Source organism: Vidua chalybeata, chromosome 3 (assembly GCF_026979565.1).
Source record: "Vidua chalybeata isolate OUT-0048 chromosome 3, bVidCha1 merged haplotype, whole genome shotgun sequence".
Classification (NCBI taxonomy): Eukaryota; Metazoa; Chordata; class Aves; order Passeriformes; family Viduidae; genus Vidua; species Vidua chalybeata.
Window position 1 is genome coordinate 16,084,439 of NC_071532.1, and position 24,274 is coordinate 16,108,712.

General features: G+C 40.9%; 1 protein-coding gene across 1 annotated transcript in view; it reads right to left on the reverse strand.

Annotated features, from left to right (window-relative positions):
• Window positions 1-20,653, reverse strand: part of EFCAB2 (EF-hand calcium binding domain 2) — a 33,358-nt gene extending 12,705 nt beyond the window's left edge. The window contains exons 1-2 of the mRNA XM_053939645.1: window positions 20,375-20,653; window positions 2,278-2,362 (exon numbers count right to left, since the gene is read on the reverse strand). Of these exons, the coding sequence (XP_053795620.1) occupies window positions 2,278-2,362; window positions 20,375-20,402 (113 nt within the window). The 5' untranslated portion in view covers window positions 20,403-20,653. The remainder of the gene's footprint in view (window positions 1-2,277; window positions 2,363-20,374) is intronic.
• Between the last annotated feature and the right edge of the window lie 3,621 nt (window positions 20,654-24,274).

Sequence of the window (24,274 nt, forward strand, 5' to 3'; positions counted from 1 at the left end):
ATGACCTCCTCAGACTGGTTCCGAGGAGTTCCCATTCTGACTGAAAACATGTGAGAAGCACTACAATAGACAAAAGAGAGAAAAAGGCTGGCTGCACAAAACTAGTTACAGAGCAAAACCAAATCCCACATATCCATGTGTTATTAAATGAAGCCATCTACTCAAATGACCCGGGGTGTGAATGGCAAATGGCCTCAGGGAGGTCACTCATTTAGACACAATCCTTGTCCATAACCTTGCTTCTAGTATGTATAATATTGCATTTGTTGTTCTCACTCCTGCACTCCCTCATATTTTCCAGCTACTTGTAACTATTCCCTGCCTCCACCAGAGCAACATCCAACACAAATCCTGCTTCCTTGTTGTCCCACACTGTTTCTGCTCTCACAGACTGCCAGGGATGGGAATGCTGCCATCACCCTCCTGCCTCACTTCACTCACACCCAGCAGAACTGTGATGTGACTGAGGTAAGTCAGACCCTAGAAGAGTCTGCAAAATCCGGCACTGCTGGATGCTCTATCTGGCAGTCTGCCTGCATGCCAGCACGAGGATTTTGCTTGAAGTGCTTGTGGTAAAAAAAAGTCAGGACCCATTTGGTAATACCATGAAGTTTAAAGGACCTGATAGGAAACTACTTTGCTCCCGGCCCCTTCCTCTCACTTAGTTCAGCAGCTGCAGTTTCTACTGTGTAGTTACTAGAATACAAAAATGATAGTTAAAATCAAGGTTATGATCATACAAGTTTTGTAACACAGATGCAATGAAAAGTTTGGGTCATGGTTTTCACCTTATATATAACACTTTCAATGACAAGATTTGCAATATCACCAAAGTCCTTGACTGAGGGACATGAAATATGCATGAAAAAATACCATCTTCCTAGTGCTTAATTTCTCACTAATTTGTACAAAGAGTCATGGAATACCAATGTTAGCTTGTCAAACCAGTATCATTTTCCATTCTTCACGGATATCTGATATTTCAGGCATTAACACTGATACAGCTACAATTGTGGTTAAGAATTGTGCTGTGCTGCCACCTTCTGATACAAGATAATCAGCCATTAATAATCCCATTTGTGATACAGCCCTGCAATATGACCCTAGGAATAATTAGACAATAAGTTTTTGTTCATTGTCTGTATCTGTACTACACAAAAATTAATGTGAAATTGTGCATTTACTACATTAAATAGACTTTTGGATGTCCCCTGTTTGAATGAATGTATTTTTAAAAGAGTCTACTTGTATCATTTCATTGTTGTAACATGCTCCCAAGCTGTATATCCATATATAATGGAGTGAAAAGTGGAGAAAATTCTACAGCTGTCTAGCCAAGACTGCAGATGCAAACGACAAACAAACAAGCAGGGAGTATGCCATGATGCAGTGAGGGCTGGGGGTAGTACTGCTGGGGGCTCTGCCCCGGGCTGGGCAGCCAGGGCCCATCCTACTGCCCAGCCAGGAGCAGGGCACCAGGGGGCACCGGGAGAGTCCCAGCCCTGGGCATCAGGCTCCTCCCTGGGCACAGACCAAGAGATTTAAGAGATCACTCTCCCTTGCAGAGCCCTACAGACGACAGAACAGCAACTATACTGAGTATGGAGACATATCCTGATATCTTCCCCATCGGGTATAGCTGAAAAACCATTACTTCTATGAAATACCTGCAATTTCTTATATTCAGAGTCATTCGTAAACATGCATTGCTACAACCATCACATAATATTTTGCACCTCCTTTTCCTCTCTGTAATATAGAAAAGCTGTTTGGAACATTCAAATATGTTTTCCAATTTGTCTTCATGCAGAATGTCTAATGACAACAATTTCACAAGTTCTCACACTCCATTGTAGTGTTTCTACTCAATAACTGATTTATAATTAAAATTATATTCTTTTGAAAATAGTAATTGTAAATATGAAAAACTACTCCGGTAAACTTTCATGACAACAGCTTATAACCTCAGAACCTGCTCCGTCAGACATAAACATGTGGTTTATGCATTTTATAACATAAGTTATATGTGTATGAATGTTTATGTTAAAATTAAGTTCAAGTAGCACTGTCAAATATTCAAACTTCAAAAATACCAGAATTAAAAGCATCCAGGAATTTTTAGGCATCCATCCAAGGTCAATCCACTACAAACATACTTGTCCAAGCAGGGCCAAAAGAACTGTTTCTATGACATTTTCTGGTAAAGCAGATGCCAGTTTAGGGAGCTGTTTATCTCTGCTGAGATTCTGTAATATATTTGTGAATATATTTACAAACCTGACATCCACAGTTTTATTGGCTTCGCGGTCAAACACCTCAAAAGCTTCTGTAATCTTTTTCTCAATTTCAGCAACTAGGCCATCTGCAAAAAGAAACATAAGAAAAAGAATGATTCACTGAGCTGTTACAACTAATATATTTCCAATTTGAGACTTATGACAGCAGAAACACCAAAACTGATAAAGAGCAGACAGGAAAGGTACTTTGAAAAAGCAGAAGTTATGAAAAACCTCCACTCTAAATGCAGGATCTGTCATTTATATTAGTAATATTGCCTTGCTCTGGCTCTGCAGCTACATCAAGTCTGCTGGCAATGGTATGCCTCAGCTGTATGAACACACAGCTGCCCGGGTGGGGACCCTGCCCAGAGAGTGCCACAGCTCACCCTGGACCACAAGCTTGAGCCCTTCCTGGCTGCCAATGTGCCAGCAGAAGGAGCAAAACAAACATTGGCCCACACTTGCCCTGAGATGGGGCTGAGTCACTTCATCCAGATTCCTGCATCCAGGAAAACATAAGTGCTCTCATGTCCACTCAGTTAGTCATAATGTATGAAAAGCTGAGAACCAGGGATAAAGAGATAAAATGTAGAAGATCTGTGCACAGTGAATATGGCTCATGGTAAATAATTCATAGAAAGAGTTTGGAAAGGAAGGACAAACTCAGCAAAGGAGAAGGAGTAATTTGCTGCATTTGCTTTTTGTATCTCAATCTCAAAGAATGGGGAAAGAAGAACCACAAGTTATCACAGATATATCTCATGTAAGCCAGAAATTGCATTCTTGGGGCAAGCTAAGAACCAGGAAATAAATTCTGAAGAAAAAAATATAAGGAGGGGAATGGGTCTATCTCAAAAGGAAACCAGGGTGAAAAAAATAGCGAACTGGCAGCCCATTTATTGTTATTGTTATTTGATTCCAAATGACAGAATATAGGAAGCAAAGTGACATGAAGTTGACTTCTTGGTCCCTGTGGCTAAATACAGCCCCAAACTCTGTTTTGCAGCTCAGGAGACAGAATTTCTTAAGCTAGCCCCCAAGCCTCCACAGAGATTCCAGAGGGAAAGTCTGAATGACAGCCAAATTGAGATTAGTATGAGGGAGACTTGTTTTCTCATTTTCATACTTGTCTTTTCTATTTTCAATATAATAAGTAAAACAAAACTCTCCTCTAGTAGACAATATATTTCCTTCTTTAGCTGATGTGGCATTAAGTGCTGTTGAGCAGCTCAGGCTAACATCAAGCCACCAGATCTGTTTTCCACAGGCATAACAATTTTATACCTAGTTTTCTACAATCCCAATAGTTTGGAAACCCCTGGGGCTGTAGTGTGCAATCATTTTTTTCATTTGCTTTCTTGCGTTCATGAGAGAAATGTCATTTTGCTGACAAAGGGTATCAGAACTGAACATAGCTGAATGATACATTGGCTTTGTGATCTCCCTCTCTTTATCTCAACCCATTAGCTTTTTTATTGTGGTTTTTCCCCCTCTGCAGCTGAGGAGGGTAGAGAGAGGCTGCATAGGGTGCCTGGCAGCTGACCAAGGTCAGCCCAACGCTGGCTACAAGCACTTCAATACAGCAGTGTATTGACCCAGATATAAGGAACCTCTGCAAGTAGAAGAAAGGTGCATCCCCTCATAAAGCTACAGCTGCCTGCTGCTTTCCATCTGTATTTAGTACTGAAGTCCCCAGAGGACAGACAAAGAGAAGATAAGTAGGAACATATCCTGTATTCCTCTCCCTAACTTTATGCCCCAATGGAAGCATGGGCAGGTATGTGTGTGATGGATTAGAGACTGGAGCTCCTTGAGGATGAGGAGTCCTGTGCAGTCCCCAAGCACAGGACAAACTGTACCCTTTTCACAGCCTGACAATAATGCCTACTTTGCCTATGCACCAGTAAAATCCACATTTAATTATTAAAAAAAACCATAGTTAAATCTAAGTGGACCTGATTCCTGGTAGAAAAGTCCCTAAAGACTTTCAAAGTACTAAATTTGGTGGGGTTTTGTTTTCTGGTTATTTCAAAGAGTCTTGCATCATGTCTCCCATGTAAGACTCAGAGTTTAGTTCTTGACATCAGGCATTTCAATTGTACACTACAACTTATAATAGAGAAACATTTAAGGAATATTTATAGCTGTCTATTCTTGGCATGGTATATGAGACTTGTGTAGAAATAAAAATTAGCCAAGAGAAGGCAGGGAGAGATTTTAAGTGCTGGTACTCTGTAAGCATCCAGCCTTTCCAAGCTCTTTTCCATGAAGATAGTATACCTTCTGAAGAGGTCTGATAAAGAAAAGTCCTGAAATGAGATGAACTTGATTTAACCTAGGTACCAGATAATCTATATCTCTTCCAAGAACTGAGAGGAAGTCTGACTAAGAGCTATATCCCTGGAAGAAAACATAATATACTGTTGTCCTCTCAAAGACTCTCTGTAAGATGAGTAAACACGTAGTAAGCTACTGGCTAAATTTGTTGTCTTTCCTCTAGGAATGAAAGCCAAAGATGTTCAACATAGCTCAGGTTGGCAAAGCTGTTTATCTGAAAAGTTCTACTATTCACTCTAAACCTCTCTTCGTGAGGGAAAAGTACAAGGATTCCAACTCCAGGATAAGAAATGGGTTAAGTTTTAAAATTATTGATTCAAGAGGGGCATCAAGAGATCAGACACACAGTTAACTCAGTGGATGTGGTGCTTTAATGTACTGAAATTGTTCTGTACAAGGAGACTCTCCACCACGGGTAGATCAATGAAAGTTTCATGGACAATGTTCTAGCAGTCTTTCAGAACAGGAATACCTACACTCTGACAGAAGAAGATTTCACTCACTTATTCTACTAACTAGAAAAACAATATACAGTGTCAAGGATAGAATTATCTTCATTTCTTGTAATGGTTTAAATAAATAAACATTGAAATATAGCATGCCAAAAAGGATTCCAATAACTACATCTATTTATTCACTCAAAGAAATCCTGTAGGTATGATGTATTATTTCAATTTTTATGCTGTTGAAATGCTTGAGATACTTGTCAATGTTGTCCCATCCTAATTTATTTTCCTACCATGTATGCAATAAGAAGAAAAAATGTCTTAAAATCTATTTCTCAAATACATTAACCGAAAATGTGTTCACCAGCAGGTTTTCTTTCCTATACTATCTTTTGCTATTTTCCCTTTTTTTTAGTGTGAACTAGATAAAACTCTCAATGCTGCCAGTTAAGTCAGACTGACAGAGAGCTGGGACTCCCAAGTCAATTCTGATGATTCTTGCAAAATGCATTGTTCCTCTGCAGTTTGTCCAGAGTGTTCCCTAGCACTCTTAGGCCCATTTGAAGCCAGCCCTTAGGCAGAATACCTGCTTCAGTTGTGACATTTCTTCTTCAAAGACCACACTTTCAGCCTTTGTAGGGAACAAAAACCACTTAGCTAGATGTGGCTCTGCCAGACTCTTGAGTAATGACAATTTTTAAAAGGGATTTCTAGTTGATACAATTTGCTAGATTCTACCATTCACTTAATGTATTAGTTTTCTTTTTTTCCTTCCTAGGGGCCAGTTGCTCTGATGGTTCAGAAAGCCAACCCTTTCTTTCACTAAAGAGAAAAAATGAGTTATCATAAGAGATAGTCCAGCATTAAACAACCACTAAAATGCTGGGGAGCAGCATCTGTTTGTTGCTCACAGGAAAAGATTTAGTCCCAATGCATCCTGATGAACTATTTACATCATGAAACATTTTTAAACTCTTTTTATGCTACTTAAAAGAGTAAAATTAAGGGTTGATTTGTAGAAGTACCAGTGGACTTGATTTTATTACTTCGTGTTACTGCACACACCTGAAACATTAGTCTTTACAAACATTAATTTAGGTGTGTTTTAATAAATTTTATATTTAAGCTCCTATATGCATGTAGATATCTTATTAATTATTAATTACTCCATCCTCTTTCCATGGTACCATGCTGTGGCTACAGGCAGATGTGAGGAAGCCCCTGAGGTCTCTGCCAACAGGAGCCCTTTCTCATGTGGGCCTGCCTTGTGGAACTTGTCAGTCTGAAGGGACAAGAGACACAACCAGGCAAACCCAACTCAGTGACAGTTTCAGAATCATTTACATGTTGCTATTCCAGTGTTATTTAAAGTGCTGTTATCAACAACTCTTTTGTAGATTTCCCCATCCAGTAACTAGGGCTTATCAGCTGGAAGTACAAAATCTTACCAGTGGCTTTATACTCCAGCACCATTCCTCTCTTATCCACTAGCCATTATTTCAACCAAAAAAGTAGGCAGCAACCTTGGTCCTGTCAGCTGAATTGGGAATGAGATACAAAGACTGTCATGAAGAAAAAGGAACATTGTTAAGAAGGTAGTGGACACGAGAGAGGATGTGGCTGTGCAGGAAGCCACATGAAAAAATGTGCATCTTTAAATCCATTACAATCCGCACTCAACTTCTTCTGCTCACAGACGCAACTTCTTGTTTTTAACTACCCTCTCCACTCTACTCCAACACTTCCATAAGGCTCCTATGACCACTCCTGGCATGCTTTTAGGATGAAAGAGAGCAGACTAAAAACCAAAATAAATTTGCCCTTGATGTTTGCAGACACTGTTTCACATGACCTCTCCCAGAATCCTTCCCAAAACCACAAATGGAAATAGGGGCATAAGAACTGGGGAGGGGGGGAAACAAAAACAAAAACAACAAAAAAACCAAACACCTCCAAAACTGAAAGTTCTAATGAGAAGAAAGGTACAATGTATATTTGCTCAAATATAAAGAATAAAAACAGCAAGAGACTTCACAACGCAAACTCTGAGGAGGTTATCAATGAGCTCTTATGAGATCTAATCAGGCTTTTAACCAAGTTCTAACTGGACCATCACCTCGGTCAGGATATTCAAAAGCTGTCACAATACTCAACACCACCTGTACAGGTGAATTTTCAAACACTCTCAAATAAGCTCATCAGTTTTATCAAGGCATTGTGTCTCCAGAATAAAAAGGGAAAGCCAATGTGGTCTCATAACACGAATTATTGTTGATGATATCAGCATTCTGCCACAAACATTTGGGTTGAATTCATATGAAGTGTGGAGAGCTTGGCTGACATAAAAATAACTCAGAAATCTTGCCCCACCCCAAAGAAGAAAACCTTACAGCATTTAACTAATACTATTTTAAGGAAATCACTGAGGAACAGGAACATGGAGAAAACCATCCTGAGGCCACTTGAATCTGACTTATTGGCAAGATCCTTCTGCTCCATAAAGGAAAAGGCATGCATTAAGTTTTCTCTTAATGACCTTCTCAATTCCTTCTCAGAGGAAGCTAAACGTACAGTCAGCCTAATATGCTGAACCAGCAATTGTAGGCCATGCTCTAAAAATATCGAGGTAAGAGAAATATTGTCTTCTCTACTCTGTACCTGCAGTAGCATGTATGATATTGATATATTAGGTATCAGAAAAGAAAGAAACAATAGGATTAAGCTGCAAGCTTGCAGAATACACAATGTTGTTTCATTGTGTCTTTTGATACATAATTAAGTAATTAAGATATGTTATCAGTGAAGAGTCTGCATTCTAAAAGGACAAATCAAGAAGATTTTGAGGAAAAACAAGAGGTTTATGGAGCTTGATTCCTCCAAATAAGGAATAAACCTATTCCTGAATGGCAATCTAAAGAAAACAGATTGATGCAAAGTATTGATGGCACCAATGGGAAATAACAGCAACAGTATGTCACCTGAGTTTTGACATTCGGATTATGTGAAGAGATAATGCACGTAGCTTTGTGAAATTTCATATACATCAGTTCCCAAGAATTGACCAAGCTGGTGTCTTCACTGCCTGTAGCACCTTCTTCAGCTTGGGGATGCAAGCTATGGCCTGCAGACTCCAGAGAGGGATAATGCTTTCTCTCCTACATAAGAAGCATCCCATGTTATCACAGATTATACTCAGGCATTCTGAATTTTAGTCTGTGTGAAAAAAAAAAGAGGCTTAACTGGTTTACACAGAGGTCGCTTTCAAACATTCCTAAAGGAGCAAAAATGACATCTCAGGAACAGCAAAAGCTTTTTCTTTCATGTTTTTCAGAATTGTTGAGAACTAGCCAGGTTATTGCTCCCCATTGCTTATGTTTGTCACAGCATACACCACGTGGTATCCAGATGAGAAGCAAAGCCCATCACCAGTGTGAATCAACAAAACCAAAATCCCACACTCATCATTGTGAATGGAGCAACCTTGGACCAAGAGCATCACCTCACGCTGTTGTCACACCTCTTCCCCTAATGGCAGTACAAGTGAGAGCTGCAAAGTTACCTGGTTGTTTCCACCACAGTAACTGCCTTATGGAAAACTAACAGAGGAAAAAAAATAAGGGATTACATTTAGAAACAGAGAGACAGGAGGGAACCTTCAGAGTGGAGCAATCAGAATGATCTTTGCACAGCCCCATGGCACCTAGTGTGAACAACCATTAAAAAACCTTCCAACAGCAAATAGACTTTTTAAAAAAATCAGGTAAATAATTTGATGTCTGATATTAAAATACAGGCTGTCAGTTTGATTAAGGCTGTGGAAAAATTAACTGCAAAAGCTACTTCATCTTCTGACAGAAAAATATTAAACACAGTTTTTCCTTTTGTCTTCTTTATATAAGATAATTGTAACATGGGCAAAATGCTGATGTAAAAAGAAAGCACTGTCTTGACTCCACTTTTGGCTACAAAAATGAAATTATTTTATAGAATTCTGATAGCAATAAAAAAATTAAGAGTTCAGACCAAGCACAATGGAAATATCTGTACTTCCTTTAGAAGTATACAAACTCATTAAAGCATTATAAAGCAATTGTGCATGTCAACCTTGAAGTTTAAAAATGTAATAATACATCAATTTGTAAAATATATCTAGTTTGTGCTAGTCATTTGGTAGCAACTACTGAAGTTACAAGCTGCCAGTAACTTTTTACCCAATGAAGCAAGATATTCTGAATACTATCCTGGATTTTGACTGTTCAGTAGATGGTATTTTAAATGCCATGGCATTCTAATATACCACAGATTCAGATGTTTCAATACATGTGGGAACCAAAATTAACAAAATTAATGGAGCAATTAACAACTCATTCAACTGCTGAGAAACAAAGTATAGAAACTATTGCTGCCTTGATAAGCAGTCAAGCTTCTAACTGCACAAAAAATTCTTAAACTACTTGACATTGTAACATAGAACAAAAGAGGACATGAAGAATGCCACATCAAGCAGGGAAAGAAGCCATAGTCAGTGTATTGCATCACCTAGAATTTCCAAAGGTGTTCAAACCCATAATTCACACTACCTCTAAACACAGTTCATACTAAAACGTCGCTGATTTGAAAGGGAATATCCACCATTGACAAAGTTCCTGTCCCAGTTATCTCTCCCCAAAGGTGCTGGACAATCCTGTCTACTGCTCTCCCTTCTGAATCAGACACGACTGTTCATCAGCAGGAAAAATATTTCTTTCCCTCATGGTACACGTTCTTGTTGGTTATCAAGCCCACTTTAATGATGCCACTTCTGGCTGCTCCTGCAAGATACCATTGTTTTCCCTGGCCTGTGGTGGGCAGACTGGGCCCACAGCAGTTCACAGAGATCACTCTGTAGCCTCAGTCCTTGATCATTCATACCTGTCTGCCCTGAGTCATTATGATATAACACCACCAAACAGCTGCTCTATCAAACTTGACTCCCACATCCTGACCAGGATCCCGTTTGCTCCCTCTGTCCTCAGCCTGCATTTCTCAGTTCTGCATTTCTTGAAGCCAGGGGATGCAAAGTATGTCAGCATGAAGCCCCAGTGGGTACTACAACCACTGCCTGGGCTTTCTACAGGTAATGCCTTTGCCTATGAGAATGGAGACGGGCAAAATATAAGGGATACCCTTGCTACCTCTGCAAATTCCTCAAGAGATACTTGCTCCAAAACAAAATTGCCTGTATATTGGAGAGGACCAACAAACCATAATTTTCAGTATCTTTGGTTCTCTTTGTGTGCCTGCTCTACAGACAAGGGGAAGAAAATCCTTTCTTCCTGCTGCTCAAAGAGTTCCTGAGTACCTTGTTGGTGAAGGCAAGCTCAATCTACACAGTCCTGGAAACTACACTACAGGGAAAAATCATTCCCCTGTAGGCAGCTAGTCTGAGTGATGCACCAGAGGTGCATCACTCAGATGTAACTATCACATAGATATAACTATCCATGCACCTCATGTTTTCCAGGAAAAGCTCAGCAAAATATGCCTTGATGTTTTCCTGTATGCAATCTGTGTAGACATGCTATATTTGCATATATATCTATAGATACTGAACCATCATTCTTCATAAGCATCAGCAGAGAAGTCTGCAATCCTGGGAAATTATCAAGGAATACTACCTGCCTGTACTATTATGGAGTTCAGTCTTCTCAAACCTGAAGCACTGAGGTTTGATGAGTGAGTGGGGTTTTTTGTGGTGTTTTTTGGTTTTTTTTTTTTTGTTTTGTTTTGTTTTTTTTTTTTTGGGGGGGTTGTGGTGTTGTTTTTGTTTTTGTTTTTGTTTTTTTGCCAGGTGGATGTTCTTTGTTATGGAGTGTTTTTTGGTTTGGTTTGGTTTGGTTTTGGTTTTGTTTGTTTGGTAGGATAATATGGAAGGAGTCTTTCCTACTTGCACTTCACAGAATGAATTTGTGATTTGATCCACATCTGCCAAAAATAAGAAATGGAGGTGCAGTGGCTGGCTTATTGGTATAGCCATGCATCTGGGATGCAGCATGCATCATGTTCCAGGTCAAAGCAATTAAGATGACACAGACTCTGGAGGGGATTCCTGAGCTGCCACAAGCCCAGGCAGTGGTCCATAGCAACACCTAGCTGAGATGGGCTAGCCCAGGTCTTGAAAGTGTGTAGGCTGGGGCCAACTGGCCTACAGCTCCAGGTTCTCCTGCTGATTTAAGTGTTCTGGACCTACCAGCATGTCCAGGAAAATAAAAAAAAAACAGAAAAGTTGGCCCACTGGCAACTAAAATTACAAGACATTCTGACACATTTTTTAATGAGTAATTTTTAAGCTGTTCTAGAACATTCCTTTTACATTTACAAGAAAAATGTTCCAGTGGAGGTAATCATCCATTACTTTGCTGGTGACAGTGGGCAGAAACCTTTCCACCAGAAAATGTAATGCAAGTTGGATTCCCACACATGCAGCTGCACAGGCAGGTTTTCTGAGCTTTGTTTTGACCAGCCAGGATTGCACTGGGCAGGGAGATTATTGTGATTGCCTCCTTTAAGTAGCATGAAGTGCAAAATACCCAGCCTTTCTCCAGCTCCAATTTACTGTTGCTCTGCTCCTGCCCCTTGGTGCTGCACCTCCTGTCATCCCCCTGGTCCCTTGCTGGGGGTACCATAGCTCGTGCCCAGTGACAAGCACCTTGCTGTGTCAATTTCATAGCTCTCTTGCACCTTTCCCTATAGCTACAGCTTAAAGACTTTTATCACCATGAGTACAAAATCTTTCTGAGCTCTGAAATACTCAACAGTGAGACCTAATGCTCTGACCTGATCTTCTTAAGCACCCTATTCCTTGTGTCCTGAGCCACTGTCACCTCACCCCTGATGTAAATAGTGCAGGGTCATGCTGTGAACTATAACATACATCTTATTGTCTATACCCTCTGGAGAATACATAACACTGGGAAATAGAAGGAATGCATGTAGTGGCTGCTCTGCGTAAGCTCAAACCTCAAATAAAAATTAGGGATAATCTCCTAGAGCTTGAATGAATCTGGAGCCACCACTACTTACAGCAGAAACACTTGGCAGTCCTCCTGAGCATCTTTCGTAATACAACAGCACCTACCCTTGCCCTGGGGATTTCTCTCTTCCCAGACTTCACACAAGTCTGCTTGCCCACACTTTCTGCATTTGTTGTTGCAGAGTCCTTGAAGAAAAGCCAGTTTCTTCTTTTCTCACCCTAGTATTTGGTCAAATGTTGGAACAGATTTTTTTTTTCCTCAAGCCCATTTAGCCTTTTTGCACTTCTTGGAAGGAAGTTTGATGACATGGGCCTCAAGACCCTGTGATGGGAAAGTTACAGTGGTATTACAGGACAGAAAAAGCTACTGACTCATGGATTACAGTGACACACATTTTCATTTGATAAGCTATCAAACTTTTTATGCCAGAAGTAGCTGTAACATTTTTAAAGCAACAATAGAGGCATAGCATGAAATGTTCCACTGCAGCTCGCAGGACCTGGCCCTCCCTGTCTTCCCAAGCAGTCAGCCATACCCACACTGCTTGTTTCACAGGCCTCACAACTGTTGCAGATTATTACTTTGGAAGCAGCACGCAATAAGGACTCTTAAGAAGAATCATGTATCCAAATTGGATCTAATTTGTCTCAATTATGACCTGAATTTCAGCCAGCAAAGCACAGCATCATTTTGCAGCTAGTCAACTACCAGCTAAGTCTGACTGCACAAAGCCTGGAGTCATTTGCATAGGTCCAGCTCTAACAGAAAGCTCTCCTGCTACCTGGCATCCACAGACAAGTTGCCAAGAAGTTGCTATTGCATGCAGCCAACACTGAGGGCAGTGAAACAGCATGCTTTGTCACCCTAACTTGCAGAATGATGGGGGAAATCCTTTTAATACAAAAGATCTTCTCTTGAAGAGATGTGGAGCAGATGATGTGGAGATGTGCCTCCAGTCATCCAAAGAAAGCAAGGAAGTCCAATCTTTGCGTAGATCTGGATTGCTTTCTGCACACCTGTGATTCATAGGTAATATGAAATGATTATCTTATACTTCATGATGCTATCCTTCCTTCAGAGAAGTGAAAGAAATCTCAGTGCTTGACATTAGTTAGCCTAATGTCAAGGATAACGGTGATACTTTTTTAAAGTCAATAATGTATAACAGTGATACTTTTTTTAAGTCAACACCACCTGCATGCAGTGTCCCTTTTCACAAGGCAGAGATAAACTCGGCATAAATCTCCATTAGGAATGTCTCACACATCCCTGAAATCACAACTTTGGCAGTTGCACCAGCCAGCACTCTTGTGGCAGCTCAGAGCTGGCAAAAACAGTAATCTCATTGCAATTTGTTCTATATCCCTCATCTCAGCCATACCTGCGATATAATGAAAGAGCTGTGTCTAGCCCATACTTGCATCCTCTTTCATCCCCAACAACAACCTGCCCTGCGAGGATATATAGCTCTCGTGGTGATGCTGAGTCTTGCTGTATCTCCAGCTGCAGCTGAAAAAGAACAGCTTCCATAGGCTGTGACACTGGCAGAACACACGTCTGCTGCTGTGCTATGCGGTCGCAGAAGGCATTTGTCATCTGTCTGCATTTCTCCTGCCCTCTCCACAGTGCTGGCCCTGCAAGCCGATGGCACAGCTGCAGAGGACAACTCTGACACCCTCATATGCACCAGACCAAGTTTCACCAAAATGCGGCAATGCATACGCTGCTGGGGGACCCACAAAAGCAGCTCACTCTGCCAAGGATGTGGAACATTCCCAACAGGGCACCATGTCACTTGTCACTGGCAATGCACACTTGATTGCATGTGTGGCAGCAGCAAGCATCTCGTAAATTGAATATTCCTCCTGAACTGCCTCTGCACACTGATCGCTCAAGTGGTCCAGAACCAGGCACCAGAATCAACTGGATATGAGTACCCTGAGAAGTAATTTATTTTCAACATTAGACATTATGAAGTTTAACTGCAGTACCACAGTACTGCTGCTAGAACAGAGCAGTATGCAAATGTTCTTCTTTTGAATCTGCAACATAGTGGCAGAATGAGGGGTTTAAGTATGACTTAATACAGGCTGTTATTATGTAATATATCAGAAACCCTTCAATTTGGTGTCTTAAATGGGTTTAAAAAATAGTTTCTAGACTGGTTGCAATTCTATCTGCAGTACTATGTCTTTGCCCAAGCAAAGGAAGACTGTTAGAGTGAAACAAAATGGCAAGGAATTACACGGGTTTGCTGCTGCAGCTGCTTGATTTTTAAGCCACTGCCTTGAAAGTATCGCTTACAGTGCTAAATCACTTTCTTTACATACCATGAATGAATACAAACCTCCAATTTTCTTTCTGTTTACCCGAGTAATATTCTGAATTTGAACAGCATTTCAGCTGACAATTGACATATACATTTAACATAGTGGGGAATAAGACACTTCTGGCATTCATTATTTCAGGCAGGCTAAGCTAAAGGAAAAAGTTAGCAAACTTAGAGAAGAAGTACACAAGCTGTTCAAAAATGAACTTCAGAATTAATTTCTAATTTTCCTGACCATCAGCAATAACGGTTCAGAACCTCTTGTGAGCTTCCACCAGTGACACAATAATCCCTACCATTTTTAAGACGGCACTTGGAAAGCTTTTGAAGGTTATGATTCTATACTGCCCTAGGCTGGAATCAAGAAAATCCCTTCCAATCTCACATTCATGAGGCTGTCACATCCTACACACACCTATGCAACACTGAACAGCAAAGACAATACATTTCCCAAAAGTTGGGAGTCTGTATTTTCTTAAAGATAGGCATTGACAATTTAAGGCCGTTTATAAAAATATTGCTGAGACCCATGAGGTAGCACGTAGTCCTGAGGTTGGTGTGGGACCTCCAGCCCCTTCCTGTGCCGATAGCTTTTACCTTCCCACTGGGCATCTGCGAGCGCCGCTTCTCCAGCCACCTCTGCAGCACTCCAAGCCCCGTCACTGACTGTCCCATTCACTTCCCATGTCACTGCCATGCTGAGAACAAGGCCCACCTCTGCACAGGCTGAGCTGGGACATCACTGCTGCAGCTGCTGCTTTCCCTCAGGATACCTCAGGGATGTGTAGGAGCTATTTTAAGCTTCTTTCCCCACCTCAGCCATTATCTCAAGGCAGAAAGCAGCACCACAGCTGGACCTCATGGCAGGATTCGGCCAGGGCAGAGCAATGGTGCGGCCAACACCCCTGTCTGCATGGCCACCTCCCAGCTGGGGGCTAAACAATGGCTGTGACAACAGGTTCATGTCACATTTCTGTTATCCAAAAGACCATTTTCCTTCCACAATCTTTTGCCCAACACATTTTATTGCCAATAGCAACAAAGCAGTATCTGTTCACACAAAATGCAGGTACTGCTAAGCTGAAAAAAAACCTCCCAACCCCTCAGATCTCAGAGTAATTAGTATGTAGACATGGAAAGTCTTAATAACATGTTAACTAATGTTGGAAAGGTAATTTGTGGGAGTTCTCGAGCTCACTGGTTTGCATTGTTGAAAAGACAAAAAAAAGTTTAAAGTCTTTCTTTGTACACCATCCAATTTTTTATGCACTACATCAGCTAGAAGAGAGCCAAACTGAAAAATTTCTGCCATTTTATGCACCATGGAAACAAGAAACCTGTCAATCTGCAATTACCTATTCTACATCCATTTGAGATCAATTTCTGCTGTGGGAGTATAGCCAGCAGGTTCAGATCTACAACCTGTGTTTGTCATGGGAGATTGACATCAATTATTTTTTGTTTCATTCTAAAATAAGTACAAATATTAAAACATAAATCAGATTGATGTCAGGGTGCATGTTAAACTGCATTACAGTCTAATGAAGACTATAAACTTTTCTCCTCATGTAATTTCTTACAGCAATGTCAACAAGAGGATATAAAAACATTCAGTGTTCATCTGTGATAAATGTGATAAAACTGCACACTGATTTCCTAAGTAATCTCATATATTCAGATTTTCTTCTAGAGCTGAAATACTTCTTGCTTGAGCCCTATGAAGGCTACTTATTTTTAACAGCTCATACTAATTTCATATTTTTCCCCATAAATTAAACACTGCCACTTTTTAAATTAGAGATAATTTGTCTGATAGACTACTTTAGCCTGAAGGTTTATTGCATTTAATTCAGAGCTTTTGTACCTTTCAAATGCTGGTGCTCATTTGTGAAACTCTCAAAAATACATTTTAAAATCCTCAGTATAAGAAGTTCTTAAAAGAACTCACATGCTTCAACATCGTGTGCATCATCCCTTTCAGTGGGATTCCCCAAAGTCATGCACAGCTTAAGTGCTTTTCTGTGTCGGGTTTGAAACTTTCATGTTAATTAAGTGTGCTCCAAGCAGAATTAATGGTTATGACTGTCTACAGTGCTCACGGCAGCTACAAGGCTCTCTCAGCTTCAACTCAAACCATTAAAACAGAATGAGCAGTAATAGCACATTTTCAGTATCTCTAGCAATACAAAAGGCAGGCAAAACCAAGTGAGGTGATGAGGAAAGGAAGGTTTAGGTTCTCCTTCCAGGCACGAGAAGATTCAGCAGGGCAGGTGGTCCAGGCATAACTCTGCTCTGCTTCTTTGAAAGAGGGTAGTACTTGAATGCATAATTAGTTCTCCCCAAATGTTACCTCCAGTATCTCTGATTTCACCAGTATGCCAGGCAGCAAACTGGGGCAGGCAAAGAGCAGACATATATGTATGACTGAACACACTGTTACTGTATTTACATACTAAAATAGGAGTGAAAACTCTTTCCCAAGATCCACATGAAGGTGTGTCTTCATCCGTGGCATGAAGAGGCCTGATTACAAATTTTGTGAGGCCTGATTACAAATTGCTACCTAGAACAACTACTCATCACTTACCAGAGAAAACCATCATTGCTGAACAGTTACTCTCCATAGGTCTTCACAGCAGAATCAAGCAACTTTCTAGGGACACTTGTTATCCACAACCAGGTATTTGGTTCCATACAGGCATAAGTGGGTGAAGTAGCAGCTTAGGCTATTCAACATACTTCCCTTTGGATTAAAATTCATTACTTATTAATGGCATTTTAAATATGCACTATCTGGCACAAAGAATATGGCCTTTGAAAAACTCTAATACTGATCAATTACATAACATTTCCATAATGATACAGGAACACTGAAGCGTTTTCTCCTTTATGTACTTTCATGTGATTTCTTAAATCCCAGATGGAGAATAATTTGTCTTCAGTCTAGTTCTACTTGAGGCAGTACCAGTGTGACATTTTGCTTTCAGGTTCTAGCAACATCAGTATTGAGATCAGAGGTATTAAAACTTAGAAAATCTGACATGCTATGTCAAATTACAAAGAGGGTATCTGAGAGCAAATGGAAGAACAGACAGACTGAATTAAGTAGCAGAAAAGGGGAAAGAAACAGAATGATAGGAAGGAACATAGGGACAAATGTACAAAAGTGAAAGATTAAACAAATATTCTAGCGTAATCATATGGGTGTGAAGAAAAAACATTAAACATCGTTGAAAGCACAGATGTAGGGATATAAATTCAGACATAAAACATGTAGCTACATAGAGTATGGGCATGGTCCCATTAGCACTTATGCACATACAAGATTTTTTTTGCAACATTGCATAAGCTAGAGAGTAATACTCATGTGAGTAACATGTACAAGAGGAAGCAGGATTTGGCTGTTCACTGTTTTTCCTTGTGTACATCATGTATATCTGTAAAACATTTAAGAAGGCATTTCAACTTTGAAGAAGGCTGAACTTGGAAATAATAGGACCTAAGGGAAACCTTTCCAGGAAAGCGGGTGGAATTGCAGTCCTGCAAAGCACTGAGAGGAATACCCTAAGGACTAATTATTTGACAATACAACTAATGGTAATACTTTGAAGCATAATAAAGTTAAACCTGCATCTTGCATGGATGTGGACTACTTGCTAGAGGGAAGCACAATCGATGTGTGAATCCAGAATCGGAGAATCCTAATTAACCCTCTAACTGCTACCAGCAGGAAGGCTAATAGCAATTCTGAAATGGTGTAAGTGACTTAGTCTTAAGGGACTGCTTTTGTTAATGAGACACTGACTGTTAGCTCTCCTCAACCGTGTTTACAGCAAGGAGGCACCTTTATAAGGCAATAAACAACTGGTCTGCCTAATAGCAGGCTGGGATTCTTGTGAGTGACAGAAGTTACTGTCTGAGTGACATGAGTTATTGTCCTCATCCTACAGACAAGAAACTAAAGTCCAGTATGTCACTTCCCATGATCCACTGGTCAGGCCAGGGATGGAGTTTATGGGTCAAGGTCATTTAGGATGACACTACAATTCTCCTCTAGAAGATGACATCTGATGCTCTACTGGGAATAGTGTTTCATAGAATGTTAAAAAACATGAAGCATTAAAAAACCTCAAGAGAGTCTGTCTTTAGTAATACAATAATTAAACCTACAAAGCAGTCTCATTTTGAAACTACAAAAAGAAAGGCGTTAAAAGTCTTTCATCGAGCAATCAAAAACCCATTCCTTCTCCAAGTGTTTCTGGCTGTGGCTTGACAAAATGGCAAAAATCTCAATATTATACATATAGGTATCCAAAATATATGGAGCCAGGCTTCCCAATACTATTTCCCTCATCTCAGATGGTTCAGCAGACTTCTAGGCTATTATCCTATAATTTCTATCTGCCTCTGCCAGTACTGTGCCTCAGCTTCATTTGCAACACTAGAAAGATGCAAAAGATAGGCTTCCACACGATTAAACAAAAATTAAAAACAATATTAAAAAAATACACTTTAAGAACCATCCTCAAGGAAGCTACATGTCTTACTGTTTAATTTCTTCAAGATATCTATGTTGCAAAGTGCAGCAAGAAATACTTCTACAAAAATCAAATTAGTCATTTAGCACCATCCACAGCAACCATTTACACAAGATTTTTCTGCAACATGCATTGTTTCCTAAAATTATTAAATAATCCATTGATTATATTACTTCAACTATAATGTTCAGACTTTGCAAACTATTGCAATACACACAAGTTTAGTTACAGAAAGGATGGATTTCAGAAGTCACAATATTATGGGCTTTACAGAATATATGTTTTCCTTGAAATGATACTTGAATATCCTTGAAGAAGGAATTACCTCTAGCCTATAAAATAGAATTACTGGCAACACTCCCTGAAGTAGAACACAGTGGCCTCCAAAAATAAGCCATGGTGCTATCAGCAGCAGAGATTACTTTTTTCTGGCAGAGAGAGCCCAATGCATCCAGAAACGACTGCGAGGGGACACAATCAGCCAGCAGCAGGTTCAGCCATCCCAGCTGCCCTGCCAGCCACCCAATGCCATGACAAGGGCGTCAGCCTTGTCACCATCCAGTCTGGGCACACCCTGTGTGGTGGCAACATCACCATAAGGCTGCCAGCACCAAGAGGCAGCTGGTGGCACCCCGTGTAGCAGGGAGTGCTGCAGAGCAGCCCCCTGCCCTGAGGTAGAGACAGTGGTGTGGGCACCCTGAATGGGATGGGAAGTCAGGGAGTGTATTTTGTTTGTGTAAATATGCACGTGTGTGTGCTTTCATATACACGTACCTACATACACACATCCATGCGCAATGTGCACGAACAGGTATGTGCACATACATATCTAAAATCACAGAATGAGCTGAGCAGGAAGGGACAACAAGGAGCATTGAGTCCAACTCCTGGCCCTCCACAGGATCTCACCAAGAGCCTGAGAGCGCTGTCCCAACAGTTCTTGAGCTCTGTCAGGCTGGTGCTGTAACCATTTCACTGGGGAGCTGTTCCAGTGCCCAGCCACTCTCTGAACGAAGAACCTTCTCCTGATCCACAACCTAAACCTGCCCTGGCACAACTTCAGGCCATTCCCTCGGGTCCGGTCACTGGGCACCAGAGGAAAGGTATGAGTGTCTGCCTCTCCTCTTCCCCTCAAGAGGATGTCGAAGACTGCAATACAAACACACACACGCGCACACACAGTGTGTCCATATGTGTATGTGTGTGTGTGTGTGTGTGTATGCACTTCAGTATGTATATATATGTATATATGCGAGTCTTGTGTCCCCCGGTGAGTGTCTGTGCGCCTCCCCCAGCACCAGCCCCGGCCAAGGCGCCGCCGCCGCCCCTCCCTCCGCCGCAGGCCTGAGGCGGGCGGGCCTCACTCGGTGGCGTCCGGCCCCCGGCCCGTCCGCACACCCCGCCGGGGGGGGAGCCCCGGCCCTGGCCTTACCCTCGCCCTTCTCCTCCTTCTCCGCCATGGCCGCAGCGCCGCGGTGTCGCCATGGCGACGCGGGCCTGCTCGGGCCCTCTCCTCACGCCGCCGGGTGTCGGGCGTCGCTCCCCGCCGGGCTGAGGAGGTGGAAGTGTGTCCGAGCCCCTTGTACGGCCCCACTGCACCCCTCCGCCCTTCCAGGCAGCGAGCCAGCGAACCCCTTCAACCTGCCACTGCACGGGACTCCATTTCTCTTACAAATACAACTTTCCCCAGCAGCTGCGGAGATTTCCTTGTGTCTGAGCTTTAGAAAGTGAAAGAACATTTTATTCTAAATGCCATCACGCCAAAACAGCTAAAATATTCCGTCTTAGTGATATTAAATAAAACTGTGCAGTTTAAATTTAGCTGTGAGTTCTAGCAGACAGGCTCGCGATGCCTGGTTCTTCTGACTCTAAAACAACTATGAAAGTAGAAAAAAATACAAATATTAATATTCTGGCAAGATGCAACCATATATTCCTACAAAATAAATATTTATGAAATTCCTAGAGCTAAAACCTTGTCCTCACTACAGCAGGTGCTTGTTTGTCAGATGTTCAGTTTTGCAAAGCCAGCGTGGATGACTCCTCCTCGCACACTCTATTTCACCTCTCAAACAAACAGTTAATGATGTTCTCAATATTCATGGAAGCCTGAAATTTACAAAAATAGCACAAACAGGGCTTCTTTGATTAAAAAAAAAAAATCACTTTTTTATAATATTTTAACTTTTGCTATTTGCCTTTCAGCCACTTATTTTTGCATTTTTTATTGAACGTGGCTCAAAGCAAAGAGGGTATAATAGATACCCAAGAGAATACATCTTTATTCTGCTGGGAAAACAGCTGATTATGCTCTCTAACAAAGCTGATCCCTCTGAAAGGTTACCTACTGACTTGAGTAGTTTATTAAAGTAACTAAATATTTTAAACTACATGTGACTGCAGAAGTACAGATTTGTTTCCTCTCAAATTGCTAACAGAAATTTTGGAGAGAATAGCATGGCAGATGAATTTAGAGGATGCAGCAGCAGAAGAAAAAAACCTTTATCTTTCAGTCTTACAGGGGTTCTATTTCTTATTCTCTTAACCACTCCACACAGAAAACTTGTCTTTCTTGATTGTACATTTATGATGGTGGGTGAGTCACATGTTTGAAGCTGGAGAAAAGTGCAAAATACATTGTTTTGGCAAGCATGGACCTCTCTTATCTCTTCCCTCCCCTAGCCCAAATGTAGAATTTCATGTTCTTGAATACTGTGCCCAGCATTAGATTTCTTATATCGTTTTCCAGATCATTCATCATAGGACACTTATAGCTCTTCTACAAATGCTACACTAATTCAAAGTATTTACTACATATCCCTAAAAAAACCTTAATAAAATCCTATTCTTGTTTTTCGGGTTTTCATTACAAATCCATGCCCAAAATATGAACAACTCTTAGTTTTAAAACAAATACAAGTATTGCATATTGTGCATATTTATTGAGATTATTGCATGTTCATAGTAGATTTTGAATGGAAGTGAGTCACTGCAACTGTGACATGGTAAGACAGCAACTGCACTTGGGCATCCACCTCTAACATCTTCCCAGCAATTTCTCCAGGGCTTGCACTTGGCTTTCCTCACAACCCCTTCCTATTTGACGGGCACTAATCTTTGTTTCCTCCAAGAGGGATGGTAAGAAAAGCAGTGTGTAAATGCTGATGAAGGAAGGGGAAATAGTGAAGTGTACCACAGCTATGACATGTCATTTACACCACAACATCTATGTCCTGTTGTAGCCAGTGACTCTGGCCCTCGTGAGCTGCTAGAATAGCTCCTTGGGGAAAGTCTTGTAGTGAGTATATAAAGGCTTTGCTCAAATCCTGCATGTTCATATCAAACTTGTTAAGTTTGATAACTTTAGCCTAGATGCAGAATCTTCACTGACTCAGAGCTCATACAAATTTCAGCAAACAGCATTTTGCACTGTCCTGCCTGTGCTGCTGAGTTTCCACTCAGGACAATTACTGTAAATCAAAGTGCTTCATTTGCATTGTCTGCTCTAGCCTGGAGTTTCCTTTTGCTTCCAGTAGTTTGCAGCCAAACGTCCTTATTCTCCCAGTTCCTAGCACATCAGGCTTTGGTGTCTTGCCTGTCTCCAGAACCAGAACAAAATACTGAATGAGAAAGCAGTTCAAAATGAGAACTCACTGCTTTAAAATTTCCTGGCAATGTATCTTGAAAAATCTGCGTAGGGAAAAAAATGTTAACAATTATAATGCAGATCAAATACCTGATATATGGACCTGAACCATATAGCTGTTTCCCTTTTAACTTAATGCACAGATACCTCAAACCAAGGGTATGAGTGGGCTGAAACAACTAATCACATTTTGGCACAGACAAGTACAAAAGGAAACCCAGAACTACTAATTCAACAGCTTGAAATATCAGCTGCTGCATGCAAGATCTTTACAGAGTTCCTCTGAAGAGAACATACCCTTTAAAATTGTGATTTTTCATTTTAAAAATGTCAGAAGATATCTCAGGAAAATTATAAAAGAATCCAGCATCATTTATATAAAGCGTGAATCCACTGAAGTCTCATAGACATAAGGTTCCCTTACCTCCACTCCTAATTTCATCACATACATTCCTCTCAGCTATCAGGGTCCTATCACACATTTTGCATCTTTTCCATGCATATGTTCAGAAATGTTATTCAGCAATAAAAAACAGGTCTAAAATGGGAGAAATTACATTAAGAGAGAACAGTTCAAGGAGGTATAATAACAAAAAGCTACAAAGCTGTGTCCCCCCATGGCTTCAGGGCTGCAAGCATCTCAACACATCTTTGCTCCAAACATTTGCTAAAGACCTTCACTATAGGACTCCCTCTGTGGGTCCTTGGGGACCATATAAGTGAAGGCACAAAGAAGCCTATTCATTTGTCCTTCACAGAGAAAGTAGGTGGATAATTATGATTTTGTGGCAAGACTCTTACCTATAGCTCCTCTGCAGCTAAAGGGGTACAGCTGTGCTGTTCAGCAGGCATTTCCATGTCACTGTACCCTTTTTCACCAATGTGACATGAATGACCCAAGTGTACCTTCATTCCACTCTTCCTCTGGGATCAGCAGCTGATTTCAGTGACTCAGAAACAGACTCTTCAAAACGGAGTATTAGCTAAACACTAGCTGTTCACCCAAATGATACACAGTAACCAGATAAAAATGAGAAAAAGACTCTGTCATTCCTTGCCTATACTGTATCTTTCCCTACAGAATTTAGGTAAATTACACTTGAGAGCACTACCTCGTTCCTTCATGTGTAGGAGGGGAAGACAGCTTCTCCTCCGGCTTGTTCTCTTTGTAACTGCAGGCTTTGATCTGATGCTTGGAGCAGATGAAGAGAAGCCTAACAGAGTGGGCAGAGACAGACATACAGGCATGCCCTCCATTATTTCCTGACCTCTTCCAGGCTTCTGGTATATTTATATTAACCTTATCTGTCATAATTTTGCTTTCTTTCAAAAAAATAATTCTTCCTGTTCTCACCTACAGAACAGAAAAATGTTCATAAATTGTACATAAAAGTGCATAAATTGGCATAATTTGCTGTACTTTTTATACAGGTAATAAACCTAGAAGCCCAAAATTTGACCTCTTAAATAAAATGTCAGCGTATGATTCCGTGACACATATGGAGCTCACCAGTGCTGAAAGGGGAGGATCCAAGTCTTGCCCTTCCTTCCCTCCTGCTTGCTGCACATCTTCCTTCTACCTTGTGCTGGCTCTGCCATTCACTGAGGGCAAATACGAGTCACAGAGGTAGTAAAAATACAATCCATCAAAAAGTGAACAGTGTTCTGTCCTGTTAAGAAACCCAG